The 24,056-nt window shown below is 40.2% G+C and overlaps 1 protein-coding gene across 2 annotated transcripts in view; it reads left to right on the plus strand.

Annotated features, from left to right (window-relative positions):
- LOC144511771 (lamina-associated polypeptide 2, isoforms beta/delta/epsilon/gamma-like) overlaps positions 1–24,056 on the plus strand; it is a 50,182-nt gene that overhangs the window by 17,330 nt on the left and 8,796 nt on the right. For both annotated transcript variants that reach the window (XM_078242044.1, XM_078242043.1), the window contains exons 2-5: positions 5,828–5,951; positions 8,698–8,823; positions 13,096–13,131; positions 16,581–16,660. In XM_078242044.1, coding sequence (XP_078098170.1) covers positions 5,828–5,951; positions 8,698–8,823; positions 13,096–13,131; positions 16,581–16,660 — 366 coding nt within the window. The remainder of the gene's footprint in view (positions 1–5,827; positions 5,952–8,697; positions 8,824–13,095; positions 13,132–16,580; positions 16,661–24,056) is intronic.

Consider the following 24,056-nt stretch of genomic DNA (forward strand, 5'->3'; position numbering starts at 1 on the left):
AGCAATCACACATATACTTGCTCTGACTTGGGTAACAACCGTGAAGTTTCCAGAGAATCTTTGCAGAGAAAGAACGCAGCTTGTAGGCTTCTAGCTTTTAACAGCCCCCTCCAACACTGAACATAGCTGTTTTTCTCTGCTACAAACTGCACTGTTCTGTGTTCTATGTTCTGTGTTCTAGAAGTTCCCACTTCTAGTATCACATGACTATACAACCCTGTATACCTAACTCACTTCCCACTACTTTAATCAAAACACAATTAGCTCTACTCTAAGTAAACACCAAAGGGCTAAAATGAATAATTATCCTGCTTTCCAACATCTGCTGCTTTCCCTCCAGACATAAACTGAACTTTAAACACCCTGTATAGAAACATAAAATAAATCAATAGCAAGGGATCATCATAATGCCGATTGACTTGAAGCCTCCCAGGTGAGATAAACTTGCTTTGTGGAGGCGGGAGGAGTAGAATGTTTCCCCTGGCTTCAAAACTAGAAGAAACTGTTAGTCACATGCCAGCCAACACTCAAGTTTATTTATTAGTCACTAGTAGACATACATTAACACTGCAAAGGAGTTACTGTGAAAATTCCCTAGTCGCCACACTCTCGTGCCTGTACGGGTACACTGAGGGAGAATTCAGCATGTCATGCTAACCACTGTGCCACCTGAACACTAGCTACACCTCCATTCATTTTCTTTACACCCTCTCCCCGAATCCCTGGGATTTGCCTGTGGACCAGTTCTGTCAAGGCAATTGGCCCAGAAGTGACAGGCTGCATCAGAAATATGCAGATGAGACACTTTGATCAGATGACCTTCTTCAGGCCTATAAGCAAGAGTAACCTAATTTCTTCCATCTCCCCCTCCCCCTGAAATTGCTGCCTGCATCAGAATGGTTCGATGCAAACTTAATTCACGTGCAAGTAAAAATTTGAATGGAATTAATTACCGTGAAGTTTGACCTGTGGCTTTATTTTCCTGCCGCATATTTTTGCCCCATCCATACTAAAATTTGAGAGGGAAGAATTCGAAGTGAAAACTGACTGAAACCTTTTTTCACACTTTTTTCAGCCAGCAGAGAATTTGCATAGCTAAAATCCTTGTGTTCTGCTATCAAAATAACTAGCTCTGATTTCGTCATAATGCACATACCTGAGGATTTAATTACAGTTTGGTCCTAGCCAAATTCTCATGACCTTTCAGAGCACAGTAGTAGTTTATTTGCAGATAAAAATAACATATGTATTGCCTTACCGAATGAAATTTAAAAGTCTAGCTAATTGATTGATACCAGTTCCCAAAAAATGTTTTACATCGGTAAGGAATCACTTTTTTTCCCATTCACTTCTTTACATTTATGAATTTAGTGCCAGTTTGTAGATGCCAGATGGGCCTTTCAACAGATGACCTTTACGAATGGGGAGCAAATAATTCGTGATATATACTTCTGTTTTTGAGTGACTATCCCTGTGTGGTTTTGAGAAGACATCGTGTTCCTCTAATATCCAACAGGTTTATTTGGTAGCACGAGCTTTCGGAATGCCGCTCCTTCATCAGTCTCCCCTGATGAAGGAGCAGCGCTCCGAAAGCTCATGCTACCAAGTAAACCTGTTGGACTGTAACCTGGTGTTGTGAGACTACTTACTGTGCCCACCCCAGTCCAACGTCGACAACTCCACATCACCTCTAATATCAGCAGGGTTCCAGTATCAATTACAGAAATATAATTATGTCGTCTTCAGATCAAGCCAGTTTAATTTTCCAGAGTATCATGTCCCAATATATTATGAACTTTCAGTCAGTACAGTACTTTGTAATTGGACAGCAACTATTAAAATGGCTGCTGCAAATCATGTGACCTTTTCATTTTGAACTCGGACAGTCCTAATTCTCAAGCGAATATCTAATTAAATATGGACATTTACAGCTGTCTGGGGAATTTGCAGATCTCTTTGTTTAAGGATAGATCAACAAAAGCAATCAATTGACCTGACTCTTTCATTTTGGACAGAAAGGATCATTGAGGCTCATGTGAATGTATCCCCAATCAACTTTCCAGAGTATTTAAATGGTTCCCCTCATCCTAACTAGGCTGGGTGAATCTCAGAAACAACAGTACAGGTTGGTTGTTTAGAAACAACATAGACACCAGACTTTGTTTGGAAAAAGGACTTGAACTCAAGGAAACCATTTTGTTGTCTGTTTTTAAAAGCTGCAAGAAGTTGCCTGCAGACAGAGTTCCACCAAAAGCGATCGAACAAGCTGCAAGTCACCCAAGCAGCCATGGTAATACAAAGCAATACCTTGAAAGTGGGAGACCGTACCAGATCTTTCCCAACCTGTTCCAGTTAAAATTCACCTGAGAAACAACCGAGAAGTTGGATTACAAGGAACCTCATAGCCTGCTGAAAATCCCACACTTTACAATTGCATCTTAACGAACTAGAGGCCTGCCGTGAAATGAAATGAAAACTGAAATATTACCTTCAACTATATAAAATCTTTGCTTATGAGTGAAACATAGCATTGATGATAAATAACTTCCTTTATTTTTAAACTCTCAAAAAACCTGCTGTCTGAATTGTTTTAATTGGGATACAGACACTGAAGGTAAGAATACACACACCTCTTATATACAGACATACTGATCTTGGAAACACACATTCTGTCGGCGACACGGAGGAAAAATAGATTTGCTCAGAAGCCACAACTAGTGAAAAAATGAATGTTCTGGAGGGCCTTGTGCTGTGAGAGGCATTTGGACTTCGGGTGCTGCATTGTGCTTTAGATGGAAGCTTTTAGAATCATTTTAAAATACTGTGTATATCGAAAGGAAAAGACTGCAATTTATTGATAAAGTACTTTTGTTGTGTGGTTGCTGCTGCAATTAGGTACTGTAGCTGCCAATTTCCACAAACTTCCGCAAATCGCAGTGCAATACATAACCAGAGTTTTTTGTGATTTTGAAAAACTAAGTGACCTCTCCTGTTCTGATTTGAAAAGTGCCATGGGCTGAAGTATGACACCTCAGACAGTGCAGCATTTCCTCAGCACTGAATTACTAGTGTCAACCTAGACTGTGGAAACTCTGGAGCGGGGCTTGAATCCACAATCTTCAGACAAGAATTAAAGAATGCTAACATGAAGCCTAGGCCAATATCATTAGTTGGTATTGAAATGTCTGTAAAATTTACCTGCATCACTGCTAATTTTGGTGTGTAGACATAGCTAGATTGTAGAAGTATGATTTGCATTTATGTAGCACCTTTAACTTAAAAAGAAATGTGCCACGATGCTTCACCACAGCATGATCAGTTAAAAATTGATACCAACTCAAAAATTATTTCGAGGGTTTTTCAAAGCTTGGTCAAAGGTTTTAAGGAGGAGGGAGAAGTTGAAAGTTTTAGAAAGTAACTCTAAAACTGAGGCCCGTGGTGGCGATACGGGACAACGCATGGCCACCGATAATGGAGCAGAGTAGAAGACGCTTAAGAGCCCAGAGTTGAAGGTGTCTGTTATTCTTGGATAGAGAGATAGGGTGGGATGAGACAATGGAGTGACATTTTAAATTTGAGCTGTTGGTAGACTTACCACTAAAATTCATGTCAGTAAATAGAGGTATAGGTGAGTGGAACAGGGTGGGTTTTAGATACAGGTTTCAAATTTTTGTTTAAACTCAAGTTTATGGAAGTTGGAAAGACATCTAGGAGATCATTCCAATATTTGAGTCTGGAAGTAACAAAATCATGGATGAGGTTTTCAGCAGCCGGAGTGCTGAAGTTAGAGTTGGGAGTAGGTTGTCTTTGTGATGGAAAAGTATGAGGTTGGAAGCTCAGTTCGGGTCAAAAAGGACGATTTGATTTATTATTGTCACATGTATTAGTATACAGTGAAAAGTATTGTTTCTTGCACCCTATACAGACAAAGCATACTATTCATAGAGAAGGAAATAAGAGAGTGCAGAATGTAATGTTACAGTCATAGCTAGGGTGTAGAGAAAAATCAACTTGATGCAAGGTAATTGATTCAAAAGTCTGATGGCAGAAGGGAAGAAGCTGTTCTCGAGTCGGTTGGTACGTGACCATAGACTTTTGTATCTTTATCCCAATGGAAGAAGGTGGAAGAGAGAATGTCCGGGGTGCGTGGGGTCCTTAATTATGCTGGCTGTTTTTCCGAGGCAGCGCGAAGTGTAGACAGAGTCAATGGGTGGGAGGCTGGTTTGCGTGATGGATTGGGCTACGTTCACGACCTTTTGTAGTTCCTTGCAGTCTTGGGCAGAGCAGGAGCCATACCAAGCTGTGATACAACCAGAAAGAATGCTTTCTATGGTGCATCTGTAAAGGTTGAGCTCGCAGGTGGTCTCCATCACTGAGAAGTGACTGGGAACAGACATAACATTGTTGGTGAGAGGACAGTTTGTTGCAATGGATGAAGGAAATGGCTTTGGTCTTCCTACGCCTTAATTGGAAAACATGCTACTCATCCAGATTGGATGATGAGACAAGCTGGTTGATGATACAAGCAGTGGGAGGGTCAAGAGAATTAGTGATGACATAGAGATGGGTATCATCACCATAAAAGAGAACCTGGTGACAACTTCAGATGATGTCACTGAGGGTCAGTGAGTCAATGTGAAAGGGTGAGGGCCACAAATAAATCATGCAGTAATGTGTTAATCTTTCAGAGATGGTATCAGGACCTTATATCAAGTAGTGGAGTTGATGATCTGTTCATGTTGTAGTGATGGATTTGGTGTGGAATTATCTTATGATTTGTTATGTAATGTAATTAATATCACTAGAAAAGATGTTGATGCTGATTAGTACATGTGATAATGTATAAAACACTTTTAGGATTTTTGACTTGATCCCTGAACATGCTGCCTGATGTTGTAAGTGTGTGTGGAAGCAGCAAGCCTACAAATGCTTTTCATTTTAATTTCTTTAGCTGCCCCAACAGTAAATAATGAAATATGTTGTAGTGTGTATGTATGTGCGTGTTGTAGGGGGGATGGTAGGGGGGATGGTAGTGGGGGGGGGGGGGGGGGGGGGGGATTTTTAATATTTTTCGCCTCCAATAGGTCCCAGAATGACCCTAATTTTCAACTTCAAAACTTGTCTGATTGGCAAAAATTTAAAAAAGATATTTCTGGCAGCATTGTGTCCCAAGTCTCCATACACTCGAAGTTTTGTACACTGGGGCAAAATCCATTTTTTTAGTTATTGCCTTTAACGCTACGCAATTCAGTTCTACCTGCCACTTATTGAGGTTCTGGTGGTTTTATAAAGTTAGCCATTTGATAGTTTTGTTTAATTACTGAAACTTAATAGGATGTAATGTTGAATCATTTGTCCCCTCAAAATTTCACACGTTTCACATTTTGTGTGGAATTTACAGAAAGGTAAAACACCTTCAGCCAATGGAATTAAAATATAATTATCTTGTATATTCCATGGATTGTTGGCATGTTTTTGAATAGAATGGCTGCATTTCAAAACATATGGACTGTCTTAAACTGGACTGTGCAAATTCTGCTGTTTTATAAATTGGATGCACTGATGTGTATTCGAACTACATTTTTACTTGCTGAATGAATTTGCATGTGTGGCTATATCTTTGCCATACTGTGGTTATCTGACTGACTTGCATATCCATCCTGGAAGAAGTGTTTTTGCATGTGTATTGTAGTTCATAATCTCTAGTCAGCTTCCTTTTGTGTCATAAGACAATTTTTGCTCTATGTTAAAGGCTAGTGATATTCCAGCTTTTGTTGCAATTACATTTAAACTGTAGGTTTGATTTTTTTTTGTTTTTGTAACTAAGGAACTGCCCAAACTAAAAGAAATTGAAGATAACCATATAAATAAAATGGATGTCGTGCAGCTGAGCAACGATGAATTAAAGGAGCAGCTTATGAAACATGGAGTTACGCCTGGTCCTATTGTGGGTAGGTACAAACATTGAAAGATATTCTGCTACACTGTTCAGTCACTGCCTATTGTTTCTGAATACAAAAACAATGGGAATTTCAAAAATGTACCCAGCTTTATTTGGAAGTGGCCACTTGTAGACTGCAATAGGATAAAGACTACTTTTGTTGAATGCAGCTAGACTATGTTCTGATAATACTTCTGTTTAAAATTCAAACAGCACGGTGGCACAGTGGTTAGCACTGCTGCCTCATAGCACCAGGGACCTGGGTTCAATTCCAGTCTTTGGTAACTGTCTGTGCAGAGTCTTAGGAGATGAAATAGGACGGAATGTGGCCAAGGACTGCAGATTAAGGTACAGTACTCGATCTGGCACTACTGAGCCCATCAAATTTAAATTTAACACAAAGACAAATAAACTTTCTTTAGTCCTGCTGCAAACCTTATTTCCATGCAGTAATGTACACCCAGCTGTTAAAGTTTGCTTAGAAAAACATAATTCCATTCACAACCTCACATGCCCCTTAACAAGCCCATAAAACAGTTTACTGTGCCATTAATTGCCGGCGAGTGTGTTTCCCGGACCTCACCAGCTCTTTGGAAATTAACATATCCTGGAGGCATTGGGGTCCCAGGATGGCCTGTGGGAGAACGATTTTAAAATCGTCCCTGTACCAGACCCCAACCCCTCGGCCATTTGAAAATCCAAACTGTTAACTCTGTTCCTCTCTCCTATTATGATCCTGGACCAGACCCCCAAGTGTTTGGTTCGATCCAATAAGAGACCAGTGACTTCTTGTTTAAAGTAGACAAAGTTTGAGATCGAACTAAGAGAACGAAGCCTCAAAATTCCACTGTTTTGAACAAACAAAATAAACTTTCCGAAGTTAGAAAAGTAAAACAATCTACGATGTATAGCTTATACTCGAACATTCGAGTCAGCATGAGGAACATATGAATCAGCTGCCAAACTGTGGATAAACACCTCTCTGCACATATAGATCCCACGGATTTCTCAGCAACCCCTGGAGACGTCAGAGACACTGCGTTACCTTCACAAGACATTCCAATTTTGCACTTTTGAAGATCTAGCCTTGGAATTTCCCCAAGGCGCTCTAATTCAGACTGTCTTAATAACTGCTCACTGCTGGTTGTTCAATCTCTTCTCCTGAGAATGTGTTCTCCCGGATTCCAGAAACTGTTTACATGCACGATTTCAGCTATTGGCAAGCGGCTAGCTTCACTGAGCTGGTGCTGTTTTTTTTCTGACCACCAATCATTCTTAACTACCAAGGGCTTCCTTGACCCCTATTCTCTGCACTAACAGTTGTTCCCAGGACTTCTTTATGTCAAATGGCTCTCAGATCTTCTGAATCCCAACTCCACGGACAGCTAACAGCACTGTTTCTGCCTGGAACCCACCCCTTCCCTGACTGACTAAAAGAAAATTGACTGCCTCTGAACTCCTTTTCACTAACAGATTTGGGTGACATATCAAAACACCTCCAGAGATGTCCTTATTACTAGGCAAGAACAAATGTAACAAGCATTGGAACATCCTGTTCTTTAAATGTTACTACCTCCACAGAATGCTAGCTCTATGTCACATGGGGACACAAAAAAATGCATTTTATCACAGATACTGCCTGAGGATTTCTAGTTTTCTCTGTTCATATTAAGATGGTGGGACTGCTGGTGTGACTTTAACAAGCTACAGATTTTCAAGCAAGTTGAAAGGTTACTGCTTCTCTTATGTTGACTCCCAGTACATTTATGCTTTGATTTTAAAATGCTTATCTATCTGTTCAAATCCATCCAGGGCCTCATCCATCACCTCTAAACTTCTTCAGTCCTACAAAACTCTTGAACGTATGTTCCTCCAACTGCAACTTGTGTATTTCCTGCTTTTATCCCCTCCATGGTGACTGTTAACAGCTGTTTAGTCTCTCTGTTTTGGCATACCACACCACTTTCACTCATTCAAGACTGCTTCAAAACTAAATCTTTTGAGCAAGCTTTGGCCACATGCTCAAATATTTCCTCCATTAGTTCAGTGTCTAATTCTGTCAGATTTTACATCGTTGAAGCGCATTTGGGTGCTTTATGATTATAAAGGTCAACTATTATTGTTGCTCCGTTTCTGTACAAATGGTCTTGATTTGAGTAGTGTAATGATTTAGCGATTTAACTTTACTGTAATTTTACCTCCATGGTATGTTCTCGATATCTCTTGTACTACCTACAGAAGTGCTAGTTGGTGGTAAAGTTTATTCCCCTACCACACGTTTGAGTCTATGTTAGTTAAACAAAAATACAACTTTTTACAAATAACCCATTGCCATTTTGCTACACTTTGTTTTTGTCTTCTCAACTTTCCATTTTTCCTCCTTCCACAATGAATGATCCTAAACAGGCATACAAAATCACCTTGATTTTGTCAATTTCCTTGAATGTGCTTCTATTTATTTATTTATCCGTGCCACAAGTAGGCTTACATTAGCATTGCAATGAAGTTACTGTGAAAATCCCCTAGTCACCACACTCGGGTGCCTATTCGGGTACACTGAGGGAGAATTTAGTATGTCCAATGTACCTAACGAGCACATCTTTTGGACTGGGGGAGGAAACCGGAGCACCCAGAGGAAACCCACGTAGACACGAGGAGAAAGTGCAGACTTCACAGACAGTGACCCACTCATATTCAATAATCATTCTTCATTGTTGATTTTTGTTGACCTTGCTCCCTCTTTTATCCTCTTGTAGCCACTACAAGGATGGTTTATGAGAAGAAGCTGCTGAAATTGATGGGACAAGGTCCTGCTGTGCCCCCGCTCAAACAAAATGGAACAGGAGATGTTGACCAATACTCGGACAGTGAAGAGGAAGACGGTAAAGTCAACTTCATTTTCAATATAAAAGCAGAGTATTGTAATTGCTAGAAATACGCAGCAGGTTAGGTAGCATTTGTGGAGATAGAAGCATAATTAGGTTAACCTGAAATGTTAGCTCTGTTTCTCTCTTAAAAGATGCTACTTTACCTACTGTGTATTTTGAGCATTTACTGTTTATATTTCATGTTTAGTATCTTGCATGTTTTCAAAGTCACAGTCCGTGTAAGTAGTAATGTCTAAAACTGGAAAAGGACTGCAGACCAGGCAGCGCGTGAAAGAAAAGGATAGGTAATTTTCTCTAATGTCACCCCATCAGTAGAGCTCGGGTTTCTTCAATGACTCTTGCTACTGCTTCTGCCTCCGGCTTCCTCTCTGGCAAGCTTGTTTCTCTACCTCCAGGTGAATCTGAGTCTGTAATTTGTATTTGCTGTATCATGCAATTGGCCAGTCTATAGACTTAAGAATTTCTTGATCATGAAGAAGTGGTCGTGAAAAAGAGAGCGCATTTTACTGAGTGGCCATGTATCAGGTGAAAAAGTTATTTTAAATGCTGGCTTTTCTTTTATAGCAAAGTGCACTACAGTTTTAAAACTAGACAAGTACTCCTTCAGTGCTGCATTGGATTGCCAATCCAGATTCCAGAGTCAAATTTGATCCTATATAACCTTCAGACTCAAGCAAGAGTGCCACCACTGAGGCAATACTGACACTTCTCGATGATTAGCTGTGGAAGAAATGCATACCCAACCTAAGTTACAAGTTACATCCCCACTATTATTACATCCCTAACCATGCTGTGAGAAATAAACATAGAGCCGTGTAAGTCAACTTTGCATTGACTATTTCCAGGAATGACTGGCAAAATTGAACTCAGGAGGGTATCTATGACAGGCCTGAATTTGTAACATTTATGGAATCCTTATACTAATCCTAATAAAAGGATGATGTCTATATGGAGTCATCTAGCTGTTTGGCTATTGAGTTTAGTGTTTTGAATGTATGATTAAATACAGCCCAAGAGTACACATTTTGAACTCTGCCCATCTGTAGAATCATAGAATGTTAACTGCACAGAAGGGCTCATTGAGTCCACATTGTCTAGTTCCAATCCCTTTCCCTGTTACCATGCATATTTTTTACTTTTGGGTGCTTATCCGATTTCCTTTTTAAAACCGTTGTTGACTCTACCTCCATCACACCCTCGGGCAGTACTTTTCAGATCCTAGTCATTCACTGGGTAAAACAATGTTTTCTCATTTCACCTTTGGTTCTTTTGACCATCACTCTACATTGGTAGCTACTGGTTCTTGACTGTACCAAAGGTAACATTTTGTTCTCTAGCAGCTCTGTCTAGTTCTTTGTGATTTTTGTACATTTCTATCAAATCTCCTCTCCATTTTCTCTCCAATAAGGAAAATAATCCCTCTTTTCTAATCTGTCCTTGTAACTAAAGTCCTTCATCCCTGGAACCGCTCTCGTAAAGGTCTTCAATATCTTTCTTCAATGCTTTCACATTCATTCTAAGGTCTGGTGCCTAAAATTGGATGCAACACTCAGTTGAGGTCGAACCAGTGTTTTATCAATGTTCATCTTAACTTCCTTGCTTTGTACTAAATAACTTCAGTTTATAAAATCCAGGATTCGAATTTACCTTTTTAACAACTTTCTCAATCTGCCTTGTCATCTTCAACAATTTTGTGCATGTACATCCTCGGATTTCTCCATTCTTACACTGCCTTTAGAATTGTATCTTGTAATTTATATTGCCTCTCCCTGTTCCTTTTTTAACTTAATTCATGGGATGCGAATGTCAATGGCTGTGATTGCCCATTCCTAATTATCCTTGACCTGAGTGGCTTGCTAGGCCATTTCAAAGGGCATTTTAAGAGTCAACCACATTGCTGTGGTTCTGGAGTCACGTGTACATAAGAACATAAGAAATAGGAGCAGGAGTAGGCCATCTAGCCCCTCGAGCCTGCCCCGCCATTCAATAAGATCATGGCTGATCTGACGTGGATCAGTACCACTTACCCGCCTGATCCCCATAACCCTTAATTCCCTTACCGATCAGGAATCCATCCATCCGCGCTTTAAACATATTCAGCGAGGTAGCCTCCACCACCTCAGTGGGCAGAGAATTCCAGAGATTCACCACCCTCTGGGAGAAGAAGTTCCTCCTCAACTCTGTCTTAAACCGACCCCCCCTTTATTTTGAGGCTGTGTCCTCTAGTTTTAACTTCCTTAGGTCAGACCAGATGAGGATGGCAAGTTTCCTTCCCTCAAGGACATTAGTGAACCACGTGGGTTTTTACGACAATAAACAGTGGTTTCACGGTCATTGGGCTTTTAATTCCAATCTTTTTTTATTGGATTCAGATTTCACCATATGCCATGATGGGATTCGAACCTGCCTCCCCTACCAAAAGTTATCACTTCACTATTCTGTGTGTGAAATTTAATCTTCCATGTATTCCACCAGCCTGTCTGTCCTTTGTGAAATCTATCACTATCACTATTTTGAATGTAAAGCACAGAAGCAGGCCATTTGGCCCAACCATTCCATGTAGTATTTATGCTTCACTCAAACCTTTTCTCATCTAAATTTACCTTTGTAACTATTCCTTCTCCCTCAAATGCTTAACGAAGCTTCCCCTTAAATACATCTGTACTCCAAATCAAGTATCCTTTAGCAATAAATCTGTTGTTTCCTCTGGGTGGTGTTATGGTTCAGGTCAGAAACTCCAAAGTGTTTTATGGAGCCCGCCTGGATCATAAATTTTGCACCTTGAATGTTGGCGAGGGTAAGCATGAGATGTTTCACTTCAGGTATGATTCAACTGACCACGAGAGAGCTTTCATCAAACAAAGTTTATTTAAGAATATAGTTAACAAGAATGGAAAGAAAATTAGCAATAGTTTTTATCAATTACAAACCAGAAACAAACAATCATGATATAGTATAACCCTTAATGAATATAGGAGCTGTCCCAATCAAACCAGTCCCATAAACAAACCTTTTCCACAGGTTTAAAACAGCAAAGACTAATGCTCACATGATATTGGAACTGATTCCTTTGGTTGGAAAATTTAAACCCTGACCCCCCTCAGTCTTGAAATTCCCAGAACAGGCAAGCCACAAACATCAATTGCCTTCCTCCAGGAAGGCAAGACCTTGCTTTCAGATAACCAGCAGAATTTCCAAATAAAACAGAGAGAGAGAGAGGGACACTTCTTTCCAGCTTGATGTCCCTCCTAAAACTAAAGCCTGCATCTCAGAACTGAAAATGAAAGCGCTCCTGTCACCTGACCTGCAAATATTCTTCCTTCTGACAATGCAGGACCATAAAACAACCCAGGGTAAAAATAAACAATCCCCCATTTAAGCTACTTGAGGAGCAATAAGAGGGCTCCTAGTAGATAATCCGGCATTAATGACATCAACTAAGGCTGTGAGCTACAGAGAACATGATTTTAAAAAATACTCTTGCAGTTTCACTAACGTCACAGTGGTTTAGAACAAGGGGATCTCGAGATATTTGGTAGACCGTTTAGAGCTGAGATGAGGAGAAACCTCTTCACTCAGAGGGTGGCGAACCTGTGGAATTTTCTATTACACAAAGCTGTGGAGGCCAAGTCAATGAATATATTTAGGAAGGAAATAGATCGATTTCTAGACTCCAAAGGTGTCGAGGGGTATGGGGGAGCGTGAGAGCATGGTGTTGAGATAGAGGATCAGCCATAATCATATTGAATGGCAGAACAGGCTCAAAGGGCTGAAAATTTGTCTTCCAATTCATGTGTTCAACATTTCAGTTCTGAGGACCTCAGATAAAGGCATATAATCATGGCCTGTGTTTAGAGTGGAGATTGTGAAATGATTGGTGTAGGTACCCGAATGTTTATCAATGGCTTTGCGTTTTCCAATATACGTGCTTTGATCATTTATTAAGTAGATCATATTTTGTCTCGGTAAGTAGTCTCTCAACACCAGGTTAAAGTCCAACAGGTTTATTTGGTAGCACAAGCTTTTGGAGAGCCACTTCTTCATCAGCGGCGCTCCGAAAGCTCGTGCTACCAAATAAACTTGTTGGACTTTAACCTGGTGTTGTGAGACTACTTACTGTGCCCACCCCAGTCCAATGCCAGCAACTCCACATCATATTTTATGTCTGCCAGATTTTATATCTGCTAGAATAGATTTTTCTATTCTAAAATGTTTAGCTTTCCTTATAAATTGTAACCTTCATAAAATTATAATTCTGTTTTGTAGACTTTCCCCCTGAGGGCTCCTCACAGATCATAACTGGTGAGTTGAAACTAGTGTTAGGAGCAATGTATAACTTCTAAGTTTAATTTGTATTTGTCTGTTGAGAGGTGCAACATGGTCCTAGTTTCATTTTGAGTTCTTTATGCTTGGTGCTTGGAGGCTTGGAGACCCTGTTTGTATACGTACATTTTTAATAAGGTTTTTGAACCCTTTACATGAAGAGGTAAGTTACAAAGGGGTTAGTAATTTAGTAAATTTACAAAAAAAAAACACAAAGTAGAAAAACTGTGCTGTTGCTAAGCGACAGTAGTCCAGGGACACAAACAGACATGGGGAAAGACAGAGGGCAGTTCAGTCAGTAAGTGTATGCAAAAGAGAGTGAAACCAGGAGTTTTAAACTGTAAATGAAATCCTGCATGGTTGCTGGGTAAATCGGTTAGCAAACCCATGGCCTGAATTTTCAGGATGGCAAGTGCACGGCACTGCCCGACTCAGCCAGGTCTGCTGAAACTTTGTGTTCAATTGAGCATTGATTGGCAGCAAGAGATTTAGGGGGAGATTTGAGGGAAAACATTTTTAATTAGAGGGTGGTGATGGTCTGGAATGCGCTGCCTGAGAGGCTGGTGGAGGCGGGTTGCTTCATATCCTTTAAAAAGAACCTGGTGAGCACCTTGGCGCGTCATAACATTCAAGGCTATGGGCCAGGTACAGGTAAATGGGAGTAGTTTGGTAGGTCAAGTGTTTCCCACATGCCAATGCAGACTTGATGGGCCGAAAGGCCTCTGCGGCACTGTGTGATTCTAGACCCAAAAATGGACCCAGTGTCGTGCCCATTTTGCCAATGTCAAAATGCAGCCAGTTATCCTAATGACACAGAATTTATGCCCAGATGTCAACATTAAAAAGAGCTAAATCCATACCATATATTCTACTTTAAATATGAAAATTTAAGTTACGTACTCATTTAATCATCATTCAAGTCCAGCATACATGTGGCATAAAATACATTAAAATGAACAGAAAATGTACAGCCAGTCTCAAAGAAACATTTGGAAGTGCCCAAAGTATTTCAAATGCACCTTCGACAGAGCCTCCTTTACCTATAAAGACAATGGACTGCTTAGGAATCCGCTGGAAGAAAATCCATTTTCAATCAAGAAGCCTTGGCCATGAGATGGTGGTAAATCTTCACTGGAGCTTTGTGTCTGTAAGGGTGTTGCTGGGATAAAAGGAATAGCGTGAATTTGAGTCATTTTTTGGTATTAAAAACTTTACAACCTTTTTGTCTCGTGAAATGTAATTAATTTTTCTTGTTTAACAAACATTTTGTTCTTTGTGTTAAACGTGCACTGGCATTCGCTTGTGAATATCTTCAATAACTGATCTCCACAGTTTCTTAAACAAAAATAAAGTTAAAGATCTATCAAGCCGGGTTTCACTCTGGCATCCGACTTATCCCATATTAACATCAGCAGTGGACTAATAGGCACATCACCACCTGCATGTTTTTCTCCAAGTTCTTTGCCTTCCTGATTTGAACTATATCGCCGTGCTTTCTTAGTCACTGAGTCAAAATCCTGGAACTCCCTCTCTAGCAACACAGAGGGTGTACCTACACCATACGGACTACAGCAGTTCAAGGAGACCACTCACCACCACCACCTTGAGGACATTTCGGATTGGCACTCCTTGCAGCCATGTTCACATCCGAAGAACAGATTAAAAAGACACTAGAAGAGTAACGCTGTCCTGTTGCACCTGAAAATCTGAACCACGCAAGTGCAATTGGCGAATAATCATATTTCAGAGTCGGAGGGTGCGCATTTTTGTGATGAATGATGTGGGATACTAGGATTTGAAAATCAAAGAACATCTAAATATTAAAAAGTCTGGGGCAAATGCAGGGAAATTGGAAAAGAGAAGATTACTCTGACGTCAAAACCTCATGATGTGGAGATGCCGGCGTTGGACTGGGGTAAACACAGTAAGAAGTTTAACAACACCAGGTTAAAGTCCAACAGGTTTATTTGGTAGCAAAAGCCACACAAGCTTTCGAGGCTCTGAGCCCCTTCTTCAGGTGAGTGGCACTCACCTGAAGAAGGGGCTCAGAGCCTCGAAAGCTTGTGTGGCTTTTGCTACCAAATAAACCTGTTGGACTTTAACCTGGTGTTGTTAAACTTCTTACTGTCAAAACCTCAGCCATAGGAGCTAAATAACTGACTCTCATCCTGCAATTTTTGTGATTCTATGGGTGGGATTTTCTGACTGCATTCGCCCCAAAACTGCAAAATCCCGCCCGAGGTCAACAGACCTTTCCATGGTCCGCTCCTCGCCTGATATGATTCCCGTGGCGGGCAGAATGGTAATATTCGCCCCTATATCTCAACTACTCACAAGAAGTTATATACAAATTTTTAAAAATAAATGCAACCAGATAAAACCAATTAGAAAAATGAGTAATGACTGAGGTAAAGCACACATATTCAAAATAAAGTTGAGGATTTTTCCTGAAGATCATGAACTTATTTTTAATAATTACAAAAAATGACAGAGATACTGTACCGTTACCTCAGCTATCAGGAAGGATGTCTGTGTCTCCCGTTTCTGCACATAGCCACCACTTACTGAGCCTGTGAGATGGACCAACTTTGTGTGTCAAAAACACACCATTCTGGTACTGTTGTGTTAACCTGTACCTTTTTATATGTGTTTTTTTTTGTACAAAATATACATGAAACAGAGCAGTGTTTCACTGTGAAGCGTTGCACTCTGGCAAATGATTGATTATAACCATTTAATGTAGCTAGCTATAGACTGACATGGTTTTCGTTCCGTGTTTTTGATTTTAGGAAACTTCAATTTCACAAGTTGTCATTTTTTATTCCCATGAATTCTGTGCAACCCATGCAAATTTCAAGCTTTAATTGCGATTCATGCTGGTGATCTTGTTCACCTTCTTAGCATTTTGAAATGATGAAATCAACTTAATCAACATTCATTTGTAATCAAGATAATTTTGCCACAGCTTTTAACTAATTTGCATTGCTTTTGAATTACTGAAACAATTTATAACAATGAATTATAAAGGCAATGCCTTTAACTGTTCCCAGCTTTTGTCCAACTGGCTAATGGCACCCTTTGAATCACCTTGGCCTGTAACATCTGCTTTGGGATTTCCTGTCAATTAGGGCATCAAACGTTTAGACTCTTAATGTCTCGTCATTATTATTTTTTGGTCTTTAAAATGGAATCTTGTTCACTTTGGGGCATTTTCTATTATGTTATGATTTGGGAGACAGGACATAATGTAGTGTGGACTTATGGTATAACAGCAACAACTGCTGATCCTGAATTATAAAACTGCCACTTAGAATAGTATAGCTAATGGCATTAACCCCCAATTATGGGATTAATCCCCAATTATGTTCTGGCTGTACTCTGAATTTAGGAAATTGTAATAATCATATTATCAATGTATTTCTCTTCAGATTCTTCATATCAAAGACAAAGCACAATGAAAGTCACTGCCACAGCTGCAAGTAGTACAAGCAAATCTGAACCAATCCAGGTAATAACAAAGGCCGTATAAAATTGGTGCAAAAGTCTAACCAAACGTATGATCAGCTCAACTAATGGATCCTTTCTACTGGACTGGTCAATTTTGCCTGATTTAAATTTCTAAAATGGGTCACTCCCATTAAGAAAATGTCTGAATGGAAGCAGAAGTGAGGAAATAGTTTTAACTGCAAATTCCTGATAAGAACATAGAACAGTACAGCTCAGAACAGGCCCTTCGGCCCACGATGTTGTGCCGAGCTTTATCTGAAACCAAGATCAAGCTATCCCACTCCCTGTCATCCTGGTGTTCTCCATGTGCCTATCCAATAACCGCTTAAATGTTCCTAAAGTGTCTGACTCCACTATCACTGCAGGCAGTCCATTCACACCCCAACCACTCTCTGCGTAAAGAACCTACATCTGATATCCTTCTTATATCTCCCACCACGAACCCTATAGTTATGCCCCTTTGTAATAGCTCCATCCACCCAAGGAAATAGTCTTTGAACGTTCACTCTATCTATCCCCTTCATCATTTTATAAACCTCTATTAAGTCTCCCCTCGGCCTCCTCCGCTCCAGAGAGAACAGCCCTAGCTCCCTCAACCTTTCCTCATAAGACCTACCCTCCAAACCAGGCAGCATCCTGGTAAATCTCCTCTGCACTCTTTCCAGCGCTTCCACATCCTTCTTATAGTGAGGTGACCAGAACTGCACACAATATTCCAAATGTGGTCTCACCAAGTTCCTGTACAGTTGCAGCATAACCCCACGGCTCTTAAACTCCAACCCCCTGTTAATAAAAGCTAACACACTATAGGCCTTCTTCACAGCTCTATCCACTTGAGTGGCAACCTTTAGAGATCTGTGGATATGGACCCCAAGATCTCTCTGTTCCTCCACAGTCTTCAGAACCCTACCTTTGACCCTGTAATCCACATTTAAATTAGTCCTACCAAAATGAATCACCTCACATTTATCAAGGTTAAACTCCATTTGCCATTTTTCAGCCCAGCTTTGCATCCTATCCTTGTCTCTTTGCAGCCTACAACGGCCCTCCACCTCATCCACTACTCCACCAATCTTGGTGTCATCAGCAAATTTACTGATCCACCCTTCAGCCCCCTCCTCTAAGTCATTAATAAAAATTACAAAGAGCAGAGGACCAAGCACTGATCCCTGTGGCACTCCGCTAGCAACCTGCCTCCAGTCTGAAAATTTTCCATCCACCACCACCCTCTGTCTTCGATCAGATAGCCAGTTACCTATCCAATCGGCCAACTTTCCCTATATCCCACACCTCCTTACTTCCATCATAAGCCGACCATGGGGACCTATCAAACGCCTTACTAAAATCCATGTATATGACATCAACTGCCCGACCTTCATCAACACACTTAGTTACCTCCTCAAAAAATTCAGTCAAATTTGTGAGGCACGACTTGCCCTTCACGAATCCGTGCTGACTATCCCGGATTAATCCGCATCTTTCTAAATGGTCGTAAATCCCATCCCTAAGGACCTTTTCCATCAATTTACCAACCACCGAAGTAAGACTAACCGGTCTATAATTACCAGGGTCATTTCTATTCCCTTTCTTAAACAGAGGAACAACATTCGCCACTCTCCAGTCCTCTGGCACCATCCCCGTGGACAGTGAGGACCCAAAGATCAAAGCCAAAGGCTCTGCAATCTCATCCCTTGCCTCCCAAAGAATCCTAGGATATATTTCATCAGGCCCAGGGGACTTATTGACCTTCAGTTTATTCAAAACTGCCAGTACATCCTCCCTCCGAACATCTATTTCCTCCAGCCTATTAGCCTGCAACACCTTCTCTTCCTCAAAAACATGGCCCCTCTCCTTGGTGAACACTGAAGAAAAGTATTCATTCATCACCTCGCCTATCTTTACTGACTCCATACACAAGTTCCCACTACTGTCCTTGACCGGCCCTAACCTCACCCTGGTCATTCTTTTATTCCTCACATAAGAGTAAAAAACCTTGGGGTTCTTTACCTTGGTGTAATATTTATTTATGCTTCATCACACAGACTGGCAAAAGGTATAACCTGGTGTTCCATTGGGACTGCTGCTGTTCACAATTTGCACAAATGATTTGGATTGTAGAATCGGGAGTACAATTTCGTAATTTGAAGATTTCAAATTGCAGCTATGGTTAATTAAGACTGCAACAAAAAAGATGATAAACTTGCTAAATGGGTGTGTAATTATCAAATTGAATATAAATAAGTGAGTTCTTACATTCTGGTAGCAAGAACAGGAGGCCACATTTTGCTTGCAAAATAAGTCTTAAATGGGCAAAGGAATCTAGAGATACGGGTTAACAAATCACCAAAAGTAGTGACGCCGGTTGTTAAGGCCATTTTAAAAATCAAAACATTTGACTTCATTTCTACAGGAATAAAATTGGGAAGCAGTGAAGCTATTTCGAGTTTGTATCAAATCTGGTTTAGAGCGTACAGAAAATTGTTCTGTTCTTTTTCTATTAATAAAAGAACATGGAGGTACTGGAGAAGAAATGAATTACAAGAATGAGGCTGAACAGGCTGAGGATTTTTCTCTAGGTGACCAAATAGTAGTAGTCTTTAAAATTATCTAAAGATTTGATGAGGCAGGTATGGGAGAAACCAAAACTGGGAGCCTTGAATATAAAATAGTCGCTACTAAATCCAGTGACGAATTCAAGAGAAACCAGAGAAACCTCTTTACCCAAAGAGTGGTTAGAAATTGAAACTTGCTGCTACAAGGGGTAATCGAGGCAAATAGCACAGATGCATTCAAAGGGAAGCTAGATAAAAATGAATGTTAGTAATAGGAAGTTATGCTGATTGGGATAGATGAAGGAGGAGGCTCATAAGAACATAAGAAATAGGAGCAGGAGTAGGCCATCTAGCCCCTCGAGCCTGCCCCGCCATTCAATAAGATCATGGCTGATCTGACGTGGATCAGTACCACTTACCCGCCTGATCCCCATAACCCTTAATTCCCTTACCGATCAGGAATCCATCCATCCAAAGCAATAAATGCTGGCATCGACTAGTTGGGCCGAATGGCTTGTTTCTGTGCTGTGAATTCCATGTAATTTTGTCTATTTTTTAATGCCATTGTTATCAGTTTTTTATGATACAGCTAATATACAGTCTAGGCTTTGAGAACTGCATTGCTCTGAATATAATCACCGATCAAATTAATCAGTTCATTCAAGGAATGCACCTACATGTATTTTAGTAACAGTATGACACTCTTCTACCTTAATTATACCTCATCAGTATTAAATGCATAATTACAGTTGCAGTGTGGATGTTCCAGTCTTCATCTATAGTTTTCATTTTATGGATTAATGCGTCAAGAACAAAGATTTTGAAAGAAGATTGAAAGTTCTCTCAGCAGGCCAGGAGCTAAATCTGTATGCTGCTAATCAGCTCTATAATAAATCTGTTAACTGAAAGCATATCTTGAAGGATGACGAGAGAGGTGTAAAGAAAGAAATTGAGCAAATTCTGATTGTGACAATTAAAAGATGGCAGCAGATTTCACAAACTTAGTTTGCATCGGATCTATAGAGCTAACTGAGAACCATACCTTTTTCTTCCTTCAACTCTCTCCGTCCCTTCTGACTTTGTCTAATCCCCTCACCGCCAGAACTGACTTAGATTTATAATAGTCTGGTGTAATGTTGCATGACTTCACCAAAAAAATAAGGCATGTTGCTTTTTAAAAAAATATATACTTCTATTAGAGATTTTCCCATTTTTTACAAATAACGCAACACACCCTCAAAACTGGTACAGTGCAGTGTGATTTCTCCATATATGAATACAGAAAAAGACAGGAGAACATCAACGTAGTTGGCACAGCTTGTTCATTATATCCAGCACCTCCATTTATACAGAAGAAAATTGAAAACACTAGCAAGAGGATGGGGGAAAAGAAAATAAATCCATGAAAACGTGACAAAATGGTGGACACCCTAACCTACAGCATGTTAAAGGCAGTGCTACATAGCGTATGGAAAACTTTATAGGAGCAAATCAAATCAGACATTACAGAACCTTTTTATTTGAGATATGCGCCCCATTTGTTTCAGAATGCACCCGATTTGGATCAGAATATAGAGATTCGGAGACTTTATCCTTAGAAAGATATCTCTGCATCTTGATGCTAATATCTCCCCAGTGGAAAAAAATCCAGATATCCAGGGAACCTAAACAATTAATCAAGTTTATGATACTTTATGTTCTAGATCCTATGTAAATATTCTAGAGACTCTTTGGTATTGCGCAAAGACTTAACGGTGAATATTAATGAGGAGACTTGGGGCAATATGTGGGAAAATGCCATCAGAATCTCAGTCTGTAATAGAACAAAGGTTGCAATAGAACGAAGGAGACTTTTCGTAAAATATTACGCATTCTGCACGTTAGGAGTTCCTTTGGGATACATTCCATGATAATTTTATGCCAGTTCTGGACTGAAGGAGACTTATTGATTATCCAGGAGCAACGGATGTTCTTCCATGCTGCAAAGGTTCACGCATTATGCAGCCTTTTTTCATTCGCGTCAATTAAAAACAAAGGATCAAATTCTAAGGCCATATCAAATATCTTCTCAAGCTCTTTAAGTATGCTAGACCAGTGGGATTTAATTCCGACACAGGATCAAACAGAATGTGTGTAGTTTCCCTTGACTACTTTGCACCTTTGGCATAGCAAGGGTATGGTTGGGTCAATCCTGTGTCATAAGTTTGGTGTAATATGCAAATAGTGTAATATTTTAAGTAGAGTCTTCCTTCTAGCGCACTCTCTAACTAGAAATAGCACTCTGAAGGGTGTTTTCCATTAAAGACAAGTGGAAGTCCCTAGTATTCTTCAGGATAAAAAAAACGAATTGTAGTGCCCAATTACTGGACCACCTGGTCAGCTTGATAAATAACAACACAGAATCAAAAAGGAATTACAATGACAAGAGAGAGTCCAAAATTTACAGTGAACTGCAGATTCTTCTCCAAATTATTGCCTTCCATTGAGGTCAGAAAAGCCATGGCCTTAGCCAGAGTTGTCGAATGTCACCCTCAATATAGCAGAATGTAGTAGGCATATTGCACACCGATAACCTTCAGCTGTTTTCCAACTTCATCAAAACTCTTGCGCCTTTGTTATAGCGCCGCTGAGAAATCTTGGAAGAAAAAGACCTTTGCACCATCATAGAGTAAGATCCCTTCAGTCTAGCTGTTTCCTGTACTCTTTAGCAATCTCTGAAGTTATGGAAACGCATAATTATGGGCTGTGGTCACCGATTGTCCCTAGGCCTCAGAGACAGAATATGTGGCGCCCTTTCTAACTTAATGCACCCAGCTTTCGTATCCAGATTAAGAAAACGTGGTAGCCAGCTCTCAAAAGAATTGAACTGGGAGCTTATCCTCTGCTTCTTCTGGTAAACTGACAACCTGGACAGTTTTCCTCCGACCTTGGTTCTCCAGATCATCCAGGAATTCTGACAGACCATGTTGCTGCTATTCTAAGGATTGTAAGTGGGCCTCAACCAAGAAAGTTGCATTTTTGACAGAAAGGATTCTCCTCTGCTTCATCAAAAGCCGTTTACCAGTATTCTGCAGTTCTACAGCATGAGAACTGTGTGCTAATAAGCAAAGTTTCTCATCAATGAGTAGTCATCAGCTGTATTGCCTTCAAGAGTGCCGGATCTAGAACCTCTTTGGAGATTAAGTGGCCTTGTTGAGGAGTTGGCTCCGCCCCAGTTACTTCTGACTGTTCCTTTTTTTCGACAATTTTAAAAATACTTCTTGGCATTTTGTCAGTGTTTAGCCAGAAATCTTCCATAGACATGATATGGAGTTTTCACTCCTGGAATAGGTAAGTATGGGCTGCATGAGTGTGATAAATGAAAGGATTAAAGGATGAGTAGTGCCAGAGCTCATGGAAACACAGCTATTCCCACGCTCACATCATGTGACCCCAAAATGTTGTTTTAATGTGAATTGTACTCCTTCCAAGTACAGAAAGCAGTTTAAAAATACCAGAGTATTGTGTGGTGTTCGAGAGTTGTCTTGTGCTTTTCACAATTGTGACAAAAAGCAGTTAGCCAGCACACACGTTGCTTCGTTTGTGCTATTGACTGGCTGGGTTCATATGTAAATAGTGGTTTAATGTTTTAGCAAATGTAAATTGAAGTGACTGCAGGGTGCTGGTACGTGTTGCCCTTAGAACATTGATAAGCAGATGAAACTCTATAGTATTCAGCATCGTCTGAGGGAGTTACAGATAGCCTATAAATAGCTCACAGTCAACTATTGACATAGTATTTATTCTCTACCAATCTTCCTTTCCTGACTGCATTATTGAATTTTTTTAAAAGAACTCAGTTCTGTATTATTAATATTTTAATCTTTGTGAAATTAACCTTAGTAAGTATTTTGCCAAATAAAATAAATTTTTGATATGGCTATATTGTTTTTCCTTTAGTACATGCATCATGTGATGCATGTATTTTTCATAGTAGTCTTCATTTTCAGTGTGCTGAAACGATGGTATTGTTCCAATATGAAAGTACAAATGCAAGTTGCTGTACTAAGTTCCCTGGTTTGATTCCTAATCTAATTTATTCATTTTATCATGTCTAGATTTGCTTAAATGTTCTTGTCTCCCCTCCATAAAGTTCACCTCATCTAAAGCTGCTTCTTGTATTCTGTCCCACACCATATTGAGTCCTTTCATGTTCTTGTCGACATGTCTCTTAACCCTCCCATCCCCACTCACCATAAATTTTCAATTCTTCGCTTCTATTTAAATTCCTCTCTCTCTCTCTTTCTTCCCTGCCCCTTTCCCTGTACAGCGTGAGCATTGAAGGTTAAGGGGAGATTTAATGGGTTCAAAAGTATAGAGTCAATAGGGAAAAACTATTTCCACTGGCAGAAGGGTCAGTAAGAAGTCTAACAACACCGGGTTGACAGGTTTATTTGGTAGCAAAAGCCACTAGCTTTCGGAACAGGCTGTTCCTTTGTCAGGTGGGTGGGAGTTCTGATCACAAACAGGGCACAAAGACGCAATCTCGATTTACATGAATAATGATTGGAATGTGAGTCTTTACAGCTAATCAAGTCTTAAAGTTACAGACAATGTGAGTGGAGGGAGCATTAAGCACAGGTTAAAGAGATGTGTATTGTCTCCAGACAGGACAGCTAGTAAGATTTTGCACATCCAGGCAGGTTGTGGGGGTTACAGATAGTGTGACATGAAACCAAGATCCCGGTTGAGGCCGTCCTCATGTGTGCGGAACCTGGCTATCAGTCTCTGCTCAGCGACTCTGCGCTGTCGTGGGTCGTGAAGGCCACCTTGAAGAACACTTACCCGGAGATCAGAGGCTGAATG

The sequence above is a fragment of the Mustelus asterias genome, chromosome 25 (assembly GCF_964213995.1).
Source record: "Mustelus asterias chromosome 25, sMusAst1.hap1.1, whole genome shotgun sequence".
In the NCBI taxonomy this organism is placed as follows: Eukaryota; Metazoa; Chordata; class Chondrichthyes; order Carcharhiniformes; family Triakidae; genus Mustelus; species Mustelus asterias.